The sequence below is a fragment of the Mus pahari genome, chromosome 7 (assembly GCF_900095145.1).
Source record: "Mus pahari chromosome 7, PAHARI_EIJ_v1.1, whole genome shotgun sequence".
NCBI classification, from domain to species: Eukaryota; Metazoa; Chordata; class Mammalia; order Rodentia; family Muridae; genus Mus; species Mus pahari.
Window position 1 is genome coordinate 69215609 of NC_034596.1, and position 16375 is coordinate 69231983.

A 16375-nucleotide genomic window follows, 5' to 3' on the forward strand; every position below is an offset into this window, starting at 1 on the left:
CTTTCTTCTATGTGGTTAGCCCATTTATGGAGACTTATCTTCTAGGGTCCCTGAAGCAAGTTCTGAGAGCTGGTGTACACTTTTTGTGTTTTAATTCCAATAGCCCAAAGAAGTTTGTACAGAAACATTTGAGTATGTTTAGGAAGCCCATATGACCACTGTGGTCTGACCGCCTATCACATGCTGTCCCTCGTTTCTTTCAGAGACTTGAAACTGGACAATGTGCTATTGGACCACGAAGGTCACTGTAAACTGGCAGACTTCGGAATGTGCAAGGAGGGGATTTGTAATGGGGTCACCACAGCCACCTTCTGCGGCACACCCGACTACATTGCCCCGGAGGTGAGTGTACCTGCTAGGTGTGGCTAGCTCTGCTTAGCCCCAAATATAGCCAGAGGTTATCATGTGCCGTAGCTCCATGGACCATACCAACAGTAACACTTCCAGGCTCATGTACAGCTTATTGAACGAATGGCAACGGAAAAACGTCAAGAATTGGTCTAAATGAGCGTTTGAGAGATATTACGAATTGTGTGATTGGTTCGCTCATGGCTCACTGTCCTTTAATCTCTACTTGGTGATTTAATTCTAGTCCCTGTAGCAAATCTAAAGAAAGTAGTTGTATCTCTTCCGTACGGATGAATGGACCTAGTGTGCTCTCCCCTCCACATTAGATATTTCCAAGGCATTCCTGTTTCAATATATATGTGTGTCATTGTATTGGCCTAAGCAAGTCACAAATGCTGGGCCACTTAGCAGAGAAGGCACCTAGCACACACACTGTAGAGATGAATGAAACACGCGTGTGAGCAAGCGGGACTTGTGCTTTCTAGTGTTGCTATCTCCTAATCCCTAGTCACAAGGAACACTTTTGTTGGCACTTCTCACACCGCCCTCTCTGTACAGATCCTTCAGGAGATGTTGTATGGACCTGCAGTAGACTGGTGGGCCATGGGCGTGTTGCTTTACGAGATGCTGTGTGGACATGCACCCTTTGAGGCTGAGAATGAAGATGACCTTTTTGAGGCCATACTGAATGATGAAGTTGTCTACCCGACCTGGCTCCACGAAGATGCCACAGGGATCCTCAAGTCTGTGAGTCTGACCTACCCAACCTGCTTCTGCTTCCAGCCTGTTACAGATGAGCTCGCCTCATAGGCCTCCTACGTCTTTCCTAAATGTCTTCTGTCAGCACGGGGGTCACTGCCAACTAAAATTTGTGTTTCAGTCTGAAGAATCAAGAATTTCTCCTAGGCTGTTTTCCTTTTACACCATTGTTATTTCTGGGACTTCTGCAGCATCAACTGGCAATAAGGGAGTCGTTGGGAAAAGTCAAGTATTCCTAGCGTTTATAGATTGCGTCTAAGTGAGATGAGACACACCCATCATGTAGTCAGGCCACATACGGGTCAAGGGAGAGTCAGTCACTGCTTGTGATATCAGTTTTGTTCCTGTTGACAATGTCCAACAGAGAGGACTTCCTCTCAGTGCTGAAAGAGGAGGGGGCTCATCAAAACCTCCCTAGGCCACCATGTCAGCTTTTTAATGCAAGATCAAAAGCCAAGCTTATGTTTTTGGCATAACTCAATAAGGTGTCACTGTCAGAGAGTCGTCTTGCTTTGAAGTAAGAAAGAGCATGGACTTGATGCCCTTAGATTGAAAATAAAACAGTGAGTATGGTTCTGTAACTACATTGGTTGAGTTCAACACTCACATTGGTACCTTCTGTATGCAGAGGAGATATAAAAATAAATTTAAAGTATATGCTTTAGTGAAAATTAGGACACACCACCCTCTGTTGAATAACATCTATGAGGTGTATGTGAACTTCCATTATGTGAGTATAATCCTCAGCTTCTATTTCTTTCATTTTCTTTTTTTTTTCTTTTTTCTTTTTGTAAAGGTTCCAAGACTTTATTTTCTCCATTGATTTTCACTCATCTTTAGGATACTGATCAATCACACAGTAGTGCAAGAAGTTACACTCCAATATGCAAATACTTAATGAAAAGACAGAAGAATGAAGTTGTAGCTTAGTATTTAATAGTGGATGGGAATTTCCCTCCAGGCTGCAGGATTGGAACAGAGAGATGACTGAGGAAGGGACGATGATCAATGTGGAGAGGTGGCTTACTGATGCTATGCTGGGCTGAACACATCACCTGCTTACACTCTGCGCACAGGACACAGACCGTAGATTCACAGTGAGCTGCAGGAAGGGAAGTCATTAGTGCATGAAGCAACAACAGAAGGAGAAAGCAGGACCTATGCTGTTAAGTTCAGTCAGGCCCTCTGGTCCTCCTCTTTCATATCAGAAAAGCCACCACTGCTCCCGTAAGCAGAGCTCCTGGTACCAGACCAGCAGCGATTGGCACGACAGGGGTACTGAGATGAGGAGGCTCCCATCCCAGGTTGAGGGGCTCAGGTAGCCCCTTGTGGTACCTGATATGTGTATCTCTGCCCTTCCCCAGAAGGCACCACCACAGCCACCCACTTTTGGAACTTTCCATCCCCTGAAGGCCTGGTGTCCACTGAATCCTGGGTCTGGTTGCTTCCATCCCTCTGCCCTTTTCTTTTGTGACATAGATGCCCTTTGTATGGGTTTGGTAAATATTAGCTGCCATAGGAAAGTCTCGTCCCCTCCAGGACTCTCCTGACTTACAAGCATTGCTATTTTGAAAATATCTATGCAGGGCCTCCATTCTGGTCCTGAAGATATGATTGTCCCTGAGAATCTGGTGCACCACCCCTAGCAGATGCCTCCTAGAAAGCCTCTCACTTCTCACCCAGTCACATATTGTCGATGTGCGTCGCAGCTCCTGAGTCTAGGAGCTCAGAAGCCAATAGTCACCAAAATCGAGAAAACACTAATGTCACAGAGAAGTAAAAATAAAACGCTTTAGGTTTCTACCAGATGTCTCCAGGCTAGCTTAATTTTCATAAAAACAATTTATTTAAATAGAAAATTTAGAGTGAGGGAAGAAAGAATGTGGCTTTTGTAATTTTATCAGTAAAATGTGAGCAAGAAGAGCTTATGTCTGCGGATTCATATCATGAAGTTCCTTCCTTTCTTCCTTTCTTCCTTCCTTCCTTCCTTCCTTCCTTGTTATTTAGATACCTTATTGTCACTCATTTTCAGCTTCTCCTTTTTAAATTTTTTAAAAAATTTATTTACTTATTCACTTTACATCCTGCTCACTGCCCCACTCCCAGTCACCCCCTCCCATAGTTCTTCTCCCCTCCACCTCCCCTTCTCCTCTGAGCATACAAGAGGTCCCCCTGGGTATCTCCTCCCCCCCCTGGCACTGCCATGGAGTTCCTTAACTTCCTGGGAGGAAATGGATGCACGGAGGCAGGCAGCAGCTAACCTTGATACCAAGCTGTGGGGATACAGCTTTGCCGTGCTGCACAGCTAAGTCTGCTTTGCATTCTTTCTTTCCCAATGCTGTGACCCAGAATCCTCGTGATTCCCAAAGCATTCTGGGCTGGGTGACCTACAGCAGCCACCATCCACATCCTAATGGCTTTTTGTGGAGTAGGTGTCATGTCTGACTACGGCAGCTGCTTTGACATGTTTATTACTTAATAAAAGAAATACCTCAGCATTTTTAGTGCAACAAATTGCTAGTTCAAGCTGTAAAGACCACTATGCTACCCCCAAAGGCAGGAGACAAAAGTCACATGACCAGGGAGCATCTGGAGACCCCCCCCCACTGAGCAAGGCTGAGAGTCCCATGGAATTATTAAGACAGTTTCTCCTTCAGAAGAAAAACTCGGTATAAGTAGACTGCAAGTGTTTTCAGTAACCAGCCTTTGTCATGCAGGGACATCTCCACAGACTCCTTCTGACAGGAAACAGACCCCAGTGATCATGTGACCAGCTTCAGTGCTGACTGGGCTGTCCCTTCTCTATGCAGATCCATGGCCTGCAGAAGGCCTGTGCATCTATCTCATCACTCCCTCTCTGGCTTCTCTCTAACACCAGCTCCTCCTTTGGCTGTAGGCAGCACCTTAGATCAAATCTATTCCCTCCTTGGTATATCATCTCTGTAGGAAGAAGCAGGGGTCCAGGCTGACAGTGGCAGGCCTGCTTCCCAGCTGTTCCTTTTGGGTGAGGTGGCCTTGGAGAAATCTCTTTCCCTTTGTGAGTCTCTGATCCCACAAGCATAAAACAGAACCAGTGAAATGGAGCCCGCAGGGTTCCTGCTGGGGCTGAATTCAGTACTGTGTGGAAACCTTCCAGGCATACAGCAAGCGTACTCCAAGTCACACCTTCAAAGAATCTGACATCAAAGTAACTGCAAAAGCACTTGAAATTTGCCAGACAAAAATTACTAAAAAAAAAAAAAAATTCACCAGGAGAATTTCTGGGGCAATTTTGCATATTTTAGTCTTCATGCCTGAAAGTGAGAAACATAAAGGCTACAATTGAGAATACTGGATGTCTTAGTTAGGGTGTTACTGCCGTGAACAGACACCGTGACCAAGGCAACTCTTATAAGGACAACATTTAATTGGGGCTGGCTTAAAGGTTCAGAGGTTTAGTTCATTATCATCAAGATGGGAGCGTGGTAGCATCCAGGCAGGCATGGTGCAGGAAGAGCTGAGAGTTCTACATCTTCGTCCAAAGGAAGCCAGGAGCAGACTGTCCTCAGGCAGCAAGGAGGGGCATCTCAAAGCCCACCCTGACAGTTACATACTTTTTCCACCAAGGTCACACCTCCTCCATCAAGGCCATACCTCCTAATAGTGCCACTCCTTAGGCCAAGCACATCCAAACCACCACACTGGGCTAGACTTTACAGAGGGCTGAAGTGTTTACATGGGGAAAGTATCCAAAAAAAAGCAAACCACACACACAAAAAAACAAACCTGTGAAGAATTAGGAAATGCTGATCAGGAAAACTGGACATGGTGTCCATACCTGTAATCCTAGCATCCTAGCATTCTGGAGGCAGAGGCAGGAGCACCACTGTAAGGTTAAGGCCAGGCTGATTTATATGAGTTCTAGGCTAGCCAGGGCTTCATAGAGTGATCCTGTTGAAAAATAAACACAGAAGTTCAGGGATGAAAATCCTTAAGAGCAAGTTTCTGTAAATCTCTGGTTTGTAGAAGAATAGTGAGGCCGACCAAGGATGTCATGTGTTAGAAAGGTGTGAGTGCACTCTAGCCTTAGAGGCTTAGGTCCTGTTCTGTTTCTATGACTGGTTTCCCATTGTAACCCTCAAACTATTTAGAGGGTCAGGAACCTCTAAATAGTCCCAGCTCAAGGTATGGTTCTGCCGACCACTGTCTAGGCTTCATTCTCTAAGGTGGCCTGACAAGCAGTTACAACCATGTGACATCTCTCTCTGGGAGACAAGGTCCCTGCTCTGGCTGGTGCCCTTTCTTTCTCCCAGCGTGAGATTGCTGGGGAAATTCCCAATTCTTTGGAAGTGCATTGTTTCTATAGTCTGATAGTCAGATTATGAGACAGACACGTGGGTCTCTTTAGAACATCTCCCTTTCTAGTGAGGGTCAATCTTCTTATGGCTTCCTGGGATTCCCTGATGATTTTTTCCTTTCCTCTTTCTTTCTTTCTTTTCTTTCTTTCTTTTCTTTCTTTTCTTTCTTTTCTTTTCTTTCTTTCTTTCTTTCTTTCTTTCTTTCTTTCTTTCTTTCTTTCTTTCGAGGGCTGTTCCTGGAATTAGTGTCCACTAAATATTTTTACTTGCCATGTTTTACTTCAAAATAAAAGGTAGTTTGAATCCCCACTTTTAAAAATGGGAGGTATTATTAGTATTATTCACTGTGTGTGGAAACTTCGAATCTCATTTGTGTGACTACCAGGGAATTGCTAAAGACCCCAGCCAGTGTTTCATCTGTAAATTAGAGTCAGTGACTCTCATGACTTCAGGGTGAAGAAGGGACAGTCCTTGCTCATCATCACTTTGAGAGTGAATGGCCGTCAGGACAGGACACAGCCTCCTCTGGCTTGCAACCCAACACCGATTCCTGCCCTGTCTCTTCTCATTGCTGTCTCTTCTACTCCCTTTCAACCTTGGCCACACTCAAATGGTGGGCATTTGAGACCCTCATGTATGTCATTTCAAAGTTTAATACAGATATGGGACTAGGGCAGTGGATTTCCCTGTAGGGACATCACTTGTGAAGCACAGAATCCACTGACGAGAAATAGAAGAAACAGATTGTAGCCAGAAAATCTACTTTAGAATACAACAAAAATGATCACTGATCCCTGCCGTAAAAGCAACAATGGGAACACAGTTGCCTCTCTCTGCCCTTTGGCCTCCTCATTTTGTTTCATTTTGTTTAAACTGTATCCATTGGGCTTGTGAGATGGCTTAGCCAGTGGAGACGTTTGCCTTCAGGCCTGATGACCTGAGTTCAGTGCCCCAGGACCTACACAGTGGAAAGAGAGACCCAAGTCTCATAAATTATCCTCTGACCTCTACACATGCCACCATGGTGTGCACATGTGCTTACACACACACACACACACACACACACACACACACACACACACACAATTAAGTAAATGTAATAAATTAAAAACATATCTGTTAAATACACATGCATGCCCCTAACATCTTCTTCCACCCCCTCCCTCAACAAGTAGATTATTAAAACTGATGGTAGCTTACAAAGTTAACAGGAGATGTTCAACAATACTCATTTTTATAAAAACAAAACAGATAGAGGCTTTCTAGAGTGCTGCTGTTGGTGAAGTTTGTCCTTGCTTTTGAAACAAATATTGTCTTCCATGGTCACCACGTTACCTACGCTTGCTCTGATCTGTGCTAAAATGCCAATAGTCATGATATATATATGCAAAATGCATAGTTTGCATTGAACTTTGAAGGTGTACCTGAGATTTGCTTATTTACCTCCAAAAAGGAAGGCTGGAGGATGTCCTCACGGAGCCCCAGAACTTAGAAGGGCGGTTGTGCAGCTCAGAGGTACAGAGTCAGCACCTGTGAGGGATCTCCTGGCTGCGTGCTAACTAACTCCGATGAGGTCAGCATCTTGCCGCTGAGCTCACACAGGTGTTAGCTAAGTGCTGAAAGGACTCAGCTTCTCCTGAGTCACCTCTTGCCAGTTCTGGAGGCATTATAGTCTTGGCATTGGCAGGAGCTTATCAAGTGCTTTTGTTCCCGAGCTTTGCAGAAATGACAGCATATGTACACATGTGGGTTTATCTGTCACTGAAATGATCAGGTTTCACCACCCGTGCTTTGTGTGCCGAATCCCTGCTGGCCCCTGCTACAAAGAGGAGAACCACAGTGAATTCTGGTGCCCTCCCCAGCTATGATTGAGGCCCTGTCTATGGACAGGAGGCTGTCTGGGGAGCAAGGACAGTTACTGGCTCCCTTTCCCACGCCTCTCTTGATGGAGGTTGGACAGCTCAAGGGGGTGGCTAAAAGGGTGGCTAAAAGCCAGAGAGGAGAAGGAGGGAAGGTGGGACTAACAACTTACAGGGACTCCAGTCCCAGGCCACCAGGGTCAATTTTCAAATACTGTTGTGAGGAACATCCTAAAAATGGCTGCCCCAAAAGAGAGGTGGTTAGCGTGCAGACAGACAAGCCCTTCTTCAGGACTGGAGTTTCTAAATGAGGAAATATGTCTGCAGCCTCTCCTGGCAGCTTCTGGTGGGATCTTCCTTCTACCTCATAGAACGTTCATTTCCTGAGACCAGGGCCTCTTGGGTTGTATTTGCAGGAAGTTGTGTGGAGGATTTCCTGTCTCCCTCTTCTTGTTTTCAGCTGGATTTTTTTTCACACCACGGGTCTCTTTAATCTCCACCTCCAGCTCTCCGACTAGGAAAATAAACCTATCAAAGGTTCTGGGACATGAGAGTGCAGACTCTGTGTGACTTTTGTGAGCCAGCCTCTCAGTTTGGAAAATCCTGAAGGAAGCAGGATTCTTCTCCTGTGCACATTCTTTGCCAGCTACCAAAGATTTAATGATTTGCAGTTGCTCGTTAGCTGTGGTTTGGATACCAAAGATCTCTCTCTCTCTCTCTCTCTCTCTCTCTCTCTCTCTCTCTCTCTCTCACACACACACACACACACACACACACACTGAAGGAGAGTACTGACAGAAAGGCCTCCTCAAACACTCTCTTCTTTACAGTAGCAACTCTTAAGGATGACACCCAAGCAGAAATGTTTGTGCGACTTGGGATGGCAGCATTAGGGAACCTCCTTTTTTCTTGCACACTTGAAAGATAAAGAACCTGAAGGTGAGTGGGTAGAGAGGTGGAGAGGTGGCTGAGAAGAGTTGGGGGAGGAGAAGAATATGATAAGACAGTTACCCGGGAGCGGTAGAGCCTGCCTCAGTGGCCACCGTGTTTGACGCTGGCTCCAGGAGCATTGGCCAATAGGGATAGTAGACATAAGTACAAACACATGACTTGGGGTTCCAGCTGAGACATCTCTGACCTGTATTTGTCCCGCCCTACACATGGCCTGAGTGAAGTTCCCAAGGTGGCCTGGGGTTTAGGAAAAGCTGTGTTTATGAAACACAGGCCAGGCAGAGTGCTGGCTCACCCAAGGATCAGCAGTGTGCATGCAGAGGCTACTGGGTTCCGATGGCCATCGCAGGCTGGGGGCACGGCCAACATTCTGCCGCAGATCGAGCACAGTTCCTGCCCTGTTGTGGGGACAGGAAGGACACAGGGCACTGATTGTACTGGATTTTGATAACAGAAAAATGAAACAGAGTGCACTGTCCCTCTGGGGATTGCTCACAGGAAACCCTGGTAGGCCAGTCAGTTGTAACCTCCGGGCCCCATTCCTTCAGCCACAGGGTTGGGGAATTTCGCTGTATTAGAGTACTTTCTTTTTTCTCTTTCTTTTTTCTCTTCTTTCCTTTCTCTCTTCCTTTCTTTCCCCCTTCCTTCCTTCCTTCCTTCCTTCCTTCCTTCCTTCCTTCCTTCCTTCCTTCCTTCCTTTCCCTTTCTTCCTTTCTTTCTTTCTTTCTTTCTTTCTTTCTTTCTTTCTTTCTTTCTTTCTTTCTTTCTTTCTTGATAAAATAAAGGTCTCATCCGAAGAGAAAGTAGCATTTCAGCTGAGGATATAGTCAGGTTCACAGTGCCAGCTCCAGAATGCCAATGACAAATGTAGGAAGAAAAGAGAGAAAGGTGAAGATTACGGACTCTAATATTGACACCAACCATAGGATACAAGCCTTGCTTCCCATCCAGTTCTGCTCAGACATCTCCAATGAAAGTTCCGTTCCCAGCAAAAGCTCTTCCATCATTTAATGGCAAAGAAGGAGAGGAAGGAGAGGAAGAAAATAGAAAAGGGGGGGGGGTTATCTGTCTTTAAGAACTTATTTTGCCTTTCCTTATGATATGTTCCCTCCTCCATCCCCCTGAGCTTAAGTCTCCCATCTAAGCTGCTTGACTGGGCAACAGCCTTCAGTGTTTGAAAGCATGAGCACGACCTTTTATCACTTCGGTGGCTTGTAATAAAATCAGGTGTTGAGACTCAAAGATGCTTCAGGTTCATAGAAAAGCAATGGCTTTGCTTTCCTCTCTCATCCCATCTACTCGTAGTACACACCTCAGCCACTTCGTTAGTAGCAGCGAGAGAGTGCCATGTGGACCCAGAGATGATACATACCAAGCCTTGCCAATTTTCGTTCATGATGTTCAAGGGTTAGGCCGTGATCCCTACCAATCCGCACACTCCTCTCCAATCCAGAATCCACGGGAGACCTTCGGTTGCCTCCAGAGGGGGTGCAACAGTGATCCAGAGCAAAGGTTTCTGGTGTCACGTGTGCCTGGTTATGAATCCCCACGCTACCACTTCCAAACCATACGGCCTTGGACAGATTACAAATGGGCCTCTTCCTCAGTGTTACAATTGTAAAAGTGAGAGTTTTCCTTCCCATCCCCAGGCTCCCAAAATAATGAATTTGAGACTCAAATTATATTTACAAATACCTTGGCCATAAGCTCTGGCTGTTCCTCGACGGGCTCATAAATTAATTATCCTGTTATTCTATTCTAAGTTCTGCCACATGGCTGGTTACCTCCTCTCAGTCCCCTGCTTCTGTCCTCCTCCATGTTCCCTGGCAACTCCTCCCAGGCCTGACTCTATCCCAGAATCCTTCTGCCCACTGAATGTCACACCCTCTATTCTACCCTTTCCTATAGGCCACAGGCTTGTTGTTTGTTTGTTTTTAATTGACAAGTGATGCAGCCGTACAGTATATAAGAGATTTCCTCTACAACAATCCATAAGGTAGGGATAATGACTACAGGTGTTCTTGGGGTTATGGGGTTATGAACATGAGGCATTTGACTCACTGCCAGGTATAATAAAAATGCTAGCATGCCTGTGTAGAAGTGTTTGCCACTCACTAAGCAATAGCAATGCAGCAACTCTAATCTCTTTTCTCCATGTTCTCCCCTCCTGCAGCTGCCCTTTCCTAAACAAGTGTGGACACCTGGCAGGGCTGTCCTTCACCATATGTCTATGAATTGCTAGTCCCAGCCTTGCCAGTAAAACCCATGCAGGTCCAATGTGAGCAAGCCAGAGTGGCTCCCTTGTGGCTCGCCCAGTGTTCTATAGCAGCATCTGCAGTGTGAAAGCCTACTCTTTAAGCGTTGGAGCCGGCTTCCCCAGAGACATCCTGAGAGTCTATTCTGTGTCCTCTCCATCCTTCTGCCTCTCATCCTTCTCTGTGGGTCGTCATCAGCTTCATCTCAGGCAAACATCTGCCTCTGCCTTGTCCTGTGCAAAACTGACATCAACGCCAGGTCACCTTAGCATCTGTCCTCTCTCCTGCCTCCTCATCTGCAAACTCGCACACCCAGCCTGTTCCTCTGTGACCACAGCTCTGAAGTGGAGGGTGGTTTGGGCACAGGTCATTCCACGTTGTCTTGTCCCCCCTGCTTCACCACCATGAAGGGAAGTGAAATGACAAAGTTGGCAGCCATACTTCCCAACTGGGTCAGACTCTCCTAGGGCCAGAAGCAGAAGGCATGTGCCTGCAGTGTACACACACAGGGCACATTTTGTCAGCCTCTGGGTGGCCTTCAGGCTATGTGACCATAATGAGGTTGGCCGACGTGGCAGAGAGCCAGCCTCTGTTTTGAATCCTGTGTTCTTTCTCTGTCTTCCTTCCCTAGAACTCTCTTTAGAGCCATGAGATGCCTTCATCCCGTTTTGGAGTGTCTCCCTGGAATACTGATGGGAGAGTCTTGTGGCTCAATTTCCTTCCTTTCTGGCCTGGCAGCAAGAGCTGCCGAGTCTGTCTGCCTTTTGTTTAAGGTCTGAAATGAAATGAAAGGAGAAGGTCATTCTGTCTGCCCAACAGCCAGATCCAACTATTAACTAGAGGGCACAGTGTTTTCTGACTCCTGGGAGAAAACCTTATTGTCTAATTGCTCCATTTATGTAACTAGTCCTCCTAAGAAGTCAGGCATTTTGAAAAAGGATGAATAATTCTTGACACTGCTTAGATTTCAAAGTGGATCCTGATGTCTCAAGACTCATCATTATACAGGGGAGTTTAAGCTCTGTCGTGTTGAACAGCTGCACACTCACACCTTCACATACGTGTACGTATCTAGCCTACTTCTGCAAGCACACTCTCGGCACATGCTTTAACAAACCTGGCCAGCACCATTCAGTACACCTCACTATGGTGCTGCCCTCCCTGTGGACTTTGTCGGTGGCCTGGAGCCTCCCAGTCTCAGAGCCAGGTAGGCCTCTGCTTCCTTCAGCATCCTCTACATCAGCTTTCCTTGAGGGGATGCAGGGTGGGTCTGAGCTGCCCACCTCTCTCTCTCCTGCTCTCCCTCTGTAGTGAGACTCACATTTGGGATGCAACCAGGTCTCCTAGGGCCCTCCCTCCCTCCCTCCCTCCCTCCCTCCCTCCCTCCCTCTCCCCAGCTTACCAAGTGCTTTTGTGGGCCCTATGAACCATCTACTTCCTTCGGTAGATGTGCCCGATCAGAGTGTCCTGCAGCCACATGCTTTGCCTTCTTGGCAAGCTTTCCCGTTTGGACCTTCGTCAGAGAGGTCAGTGGAGGTAAGGTATATTTTAAGAATGACCTTAGATGTGGACTGTTAACTTGAGTTAACATCTGAGTCCTTTAGCGATGTGGACAAATTGAGGACATAGTCTGCAAAAGCAGTTGGGCTGTCACAGCAGAGGACCAGGGTTTCCAGTGACAACTGTTTGCAGGCCAGGATAGCAACCACACCAGCCTCCAGCTCTGCCTCCTGCAGAATGTGTGCTGTGACCCATGTTAGGCTCAGGACTGATAGCATTTTCTTAACTCTCCAGCTCTGTATGTTTGGAGAGAGTAATTACATAGGGGCTGTGATCCATCCTCCCCACCCCAGGTCTTATCTCTTAGTGCCACCCCATTACCTCCTCCTTACAGTGAGTGGTTCCTATCTTCACAGTCAACCCTCTAGACCTTCTGTCTTCTGTCTGTCTGACTCCTGTCCTTAGATTCCCCCCCACACACACATACCTCCCCCCCCCACTCTCTCTCAGAGCCTTATTGGTATTTGGTAGCCCAGGTTAGCCTCAAACTTGCACCCATCCTCCTGCCGAGGTCTCCTGACTGCTAGGAACTATTGGAATGTGTCATCATGCCCAGGTAGACCATTCTTCTTCCTCTATTCCAGGGTTCAGAAGCCATGAAAGTTGACAAGTAATGCCGGCCCCATGTGAGACAATAGGGGGTGGGCGTATACATGGCCACCTGGGGATCCCATGGCCACATGGGAATCCCATGTCCATCACTGATTAAACCCAGGCCACTCCTCTGAAGGAGTAAAAACTTAAGTGTTGAAGGTATCCCATATCCAAACGTGGCCTTCAGGTAATTCAGCATTTAAATGAATAAGTTAAATGAATTATTTATCATTTCTAAATGATAAATAATTGAAATTATTTTCAACCACACAATGTGAGTTAAGAAAAGTGGGCCTCAGTTCTTTTCATCCACCTACCCTTCTCTCTCTCCCTCTTACTCTCTCATCAGTCTTGCCTGCCTTGCCAGCTTCTGCCCTTTACCCCCACATATCACTGAGAGATCTGACTGACCCCATGGAGACAGGCTTGGTTGTTTCTGTGTGGGTGCTTTATATCTCAGATACAAAACTGAGCATGTCAACCATCCAGATTTGGCAAGATGTTAAAACCCTTAATTAAACCAAACAATAAACAGAGGTTCTCCAAAGATTCATGTGCTTAGTCAGGTTCTGGCATGGCAGTGGTGTTATGCATGCCAATATGTAAGCCATGAGCATATTGTGGGAGGGTGACACTAAGGGGGAATTCTTGAAGGCCAAATGAGGATCATTACATAAACAGCAACCCAAGGCTTTATAATCAATAACAAGGATGGTAATGAAACTAGAAGCACTTGTTGGGCAGACAGCCTTGCAGAAATGTTTTCTGTGTAAGGTTGTGGTAGCCTGTGTGCAAAGAGATGTGCTTCTAGCAGAGTCTTCTGTCACAGTTCTTGTCATCAGATGTCTATGCATGCCTCCCCTCCCTCACAACCTCCCAGCTTTGTTAAGGTTTGACACAAGTGATTCCATTTTGATTCTGACTGTTTGCATAATCTTAAGGAATTCTTGTTTTTGTATTTGTTGCCCTGGCTGCTACTGTTGATGCTGCCGTTCATGCTGGAAGACCTGCCTCTGATACTCCCTTGCATGGCTCCATCAGACAGCCTGGGAAGATGCTCTGACCTTAGACTCTACCCGTTCACTTAGCCCTAGGCTTGTTTCTTCTTTGAAACCTTCTGGCACTTGCTTCCAACTCTCCCTTCCTCTTCATGACAGTACTGAGCCTGCCTGTCATTTCAGCTGTCTCAGTCTCTGACAGTGCTCCCTACTCCCATCTGACCGTGCTCCCTTTCCCAGTTCCTTATTAATGGCACTGTAGCCAGTCTTCCTACCTCCTCATATACATCGGATAGGTCAGACTCACTGCCCACATGCTTGCCCTGCCATCCTCAGGTGCCAGCTGTCCCGAGCTATATGTTCTTCTGTTGGCACCCCAGGTGCTCATATGTATCCGGGCGTGTGTACTGACGATGGGACAGGCATGATTGTCTTCTTCCTAGAGGGATCCTACTTCATCTCATCTAACGCCAGCTCCTCCATGACACTCACTGGCCCCGGTGCCGTTTGCTCGATCATCTTCCAGGCTCTCACAGGGCTTCACGCATTTCTTTCCACCGCATCCTGTCGTGTGTCCTAGTTTGCTTGTCTCTTCTCTTGATTTTGATGCAGTGGTAGTACCTTTGTTACCTGCACACTCCCAAGCTTAGTGCACTGCCTTGAATTCACCAGATCCTACATAGACTTTGTAAGTGGAATGGAGGCTTGTCCTCTTTTAACTTAATTAGAATTGTTTTTTAAAGAATTTTTTAAGTGTCATGTTTGCATCATTTTAATCCCTTCCTTTCCCCCTCCAAACCCTCCCATAGCCCCCACATTCCTGCTCACATTTATGACTTTTTAAAAAAATTAATACTGTTTTACACACACACACACACACACACACACACACACACACACAGCCTATTGGGTCCATTTAGTTCCGTCTCATGTACATGTGTATTGGGCTAACCACTCAGGATTGGATAAGGGATTCTCATCCCTGGGGAATAATCATTCTTCTTCCCTTGGCAGCCATTGTGTGCCTGTATCTCTCTTCTAGAGGTGAGGCCTTGTGAATTTCCATCCCCTTTGGCATGTCAGGTGGTGCAGTGCCTGTCTAGAAGAAACTGTGTCGTAGCAGGCATCCTACTCCTCTGGTTCTTACACTCTCTCTGCCTCCTCTTCCATGATTGTCCCTGAGCCTTCTGTGCAGGACTTGCATTGTGGATGCATTTGGGGTTGGCTACTGGGCATGGTTAGTCATTCTCTATATTTTGACCAGTTGTGGACCTTTAGAATGGCCTCTATCATTGCAAAAAAAGAAACTTCTTGGATGACAGGTGAGAGTTACTCTTGTCAGACCGGGTTGGCCAGATCTTCTTGCTATGTGGAAGATGACTGTATCTAAAAAGCTCAAGCCTAGGTGTAAAAAAAAAAAAAAAAAAACCTAGTGCTGGAGAGATGGCTTAGCAGTTAAGAGTATGTACCCGTGCTCCCAGCACCCATGTAGGCAGCTCACAACCACCTGTAACTGTGGCTCCGGGGTATCTGATGCCTCTGACCTCTGCTGACTCCTGAACTTATGAACACTTAACCACGCAGAGAAAAACACACATGCACATAATTAAAGATGAACTAGATCTTTAAAAACATTAAATCAAGGTTATTCAAAAAGCTTGACCAGAACCCCAAGAGAAGGTTTCTACCAACCATGACTCATCCTGGCCCGGTTCTAGAAGTGTGCTCTTCAGAAAAGTCACCGCTGTGATTTGTCTGCTCCACCTAAGGCAATGCTTCTGCCCCGTGGAAGCTCAGGGGAAGGGGCAGGGGCAGGGGCAGGGGCAGGGACAGGGGCAGGGGCAGGGGCAGGGGCAGGGGCAGGGGCAGGGGAGGAATGAGCAGAGTCAGACAACAATGCTTCTGCCATATACGCATCTGGAGTCTGGTGCTGTCCCTCTTTCCTACAAGAACAAGTTGCAATCACACATTCACAAGAAATCCTCTGCTCCCATCCCTGGCAGACCTCGGAGTTTCCCACAAGCCATCTGGGTCTCTTTCTGTGGTCCTTTTTTCTCAAGTTTTTTTTTTTTTTTTTTCAATTTCATTATTAGTTGTTAGTGCTCTTAAAATTGCAGATCCCCATCCATCAGGGATTGTACCCTACAGTTAATAACTGGGCTATGAACAGCTGTGATTGGACCCGTGTCTGTTCGAATGCTTATTTTATTTTGAGTCCTACTCTCAAATCCAGCATGCTAGAGCCTCTAATTATTTGTCACTTGTAGAAAGGACAAAGCCATTAAACCCCTTTAGAGTCTTCATTCTTACTGGTTCCCCTTTGACATTTTTTAAACATTTTGTAAAGTAGATGCCGTGGGATTGCTGGTTGCTAAGGACGTGTTGCTGACTTTTTCTTTAGCTTGATCCTTCTCGGTTGACCCAACCCTGAGACCATCATAGCTCTGGCTTCCTGGCGTGACCCAGGTGTCACTCTCTTCTGTGTCTTCATCAGCAACAAGATTGACTTTGAAAGAAATCATTAAAAGTGCTCAGTAAATGCAGGTTCAAACAGACTCTATAAACACTGAATTACTTTGGTTTTATGTTCACAAGTCAAACTTGGAAAGGATATTTGGTGACTGTCAAAAGTTGTCATTAGTCTCTTTACAGATAACTTGATTTAGAGTCCAGAGGTGTGGCTCAGAGGTAGGGTACTCATCTCTGTCCCACAT

The 16375-nt window shown here is 46.3% G+C and overlaps 1 protein-coding gene across 1 annotated transcript in view; it reads left to right on the forward strand.

Annotated features, from left to right (window-relative positions):
- Prkch (protein kinase C eta) overlaps positions 1-16375 on the forward strand; it is a 198928-nt gene that overhangs the window by 178529 nt on the left and 4024 nt on the right. The window contains exons 11-12 of the mRNA XM_021201500.1: positions 204-342; positions 907-1095. Coding sequence (XP_021057159.1) covers positions 204-342; positions 907-1095 — 328 coding nt within the window. The remainder of the gene's footprint in view (positions 1-203; positions 343-906; positions 1096-16375) is intronic.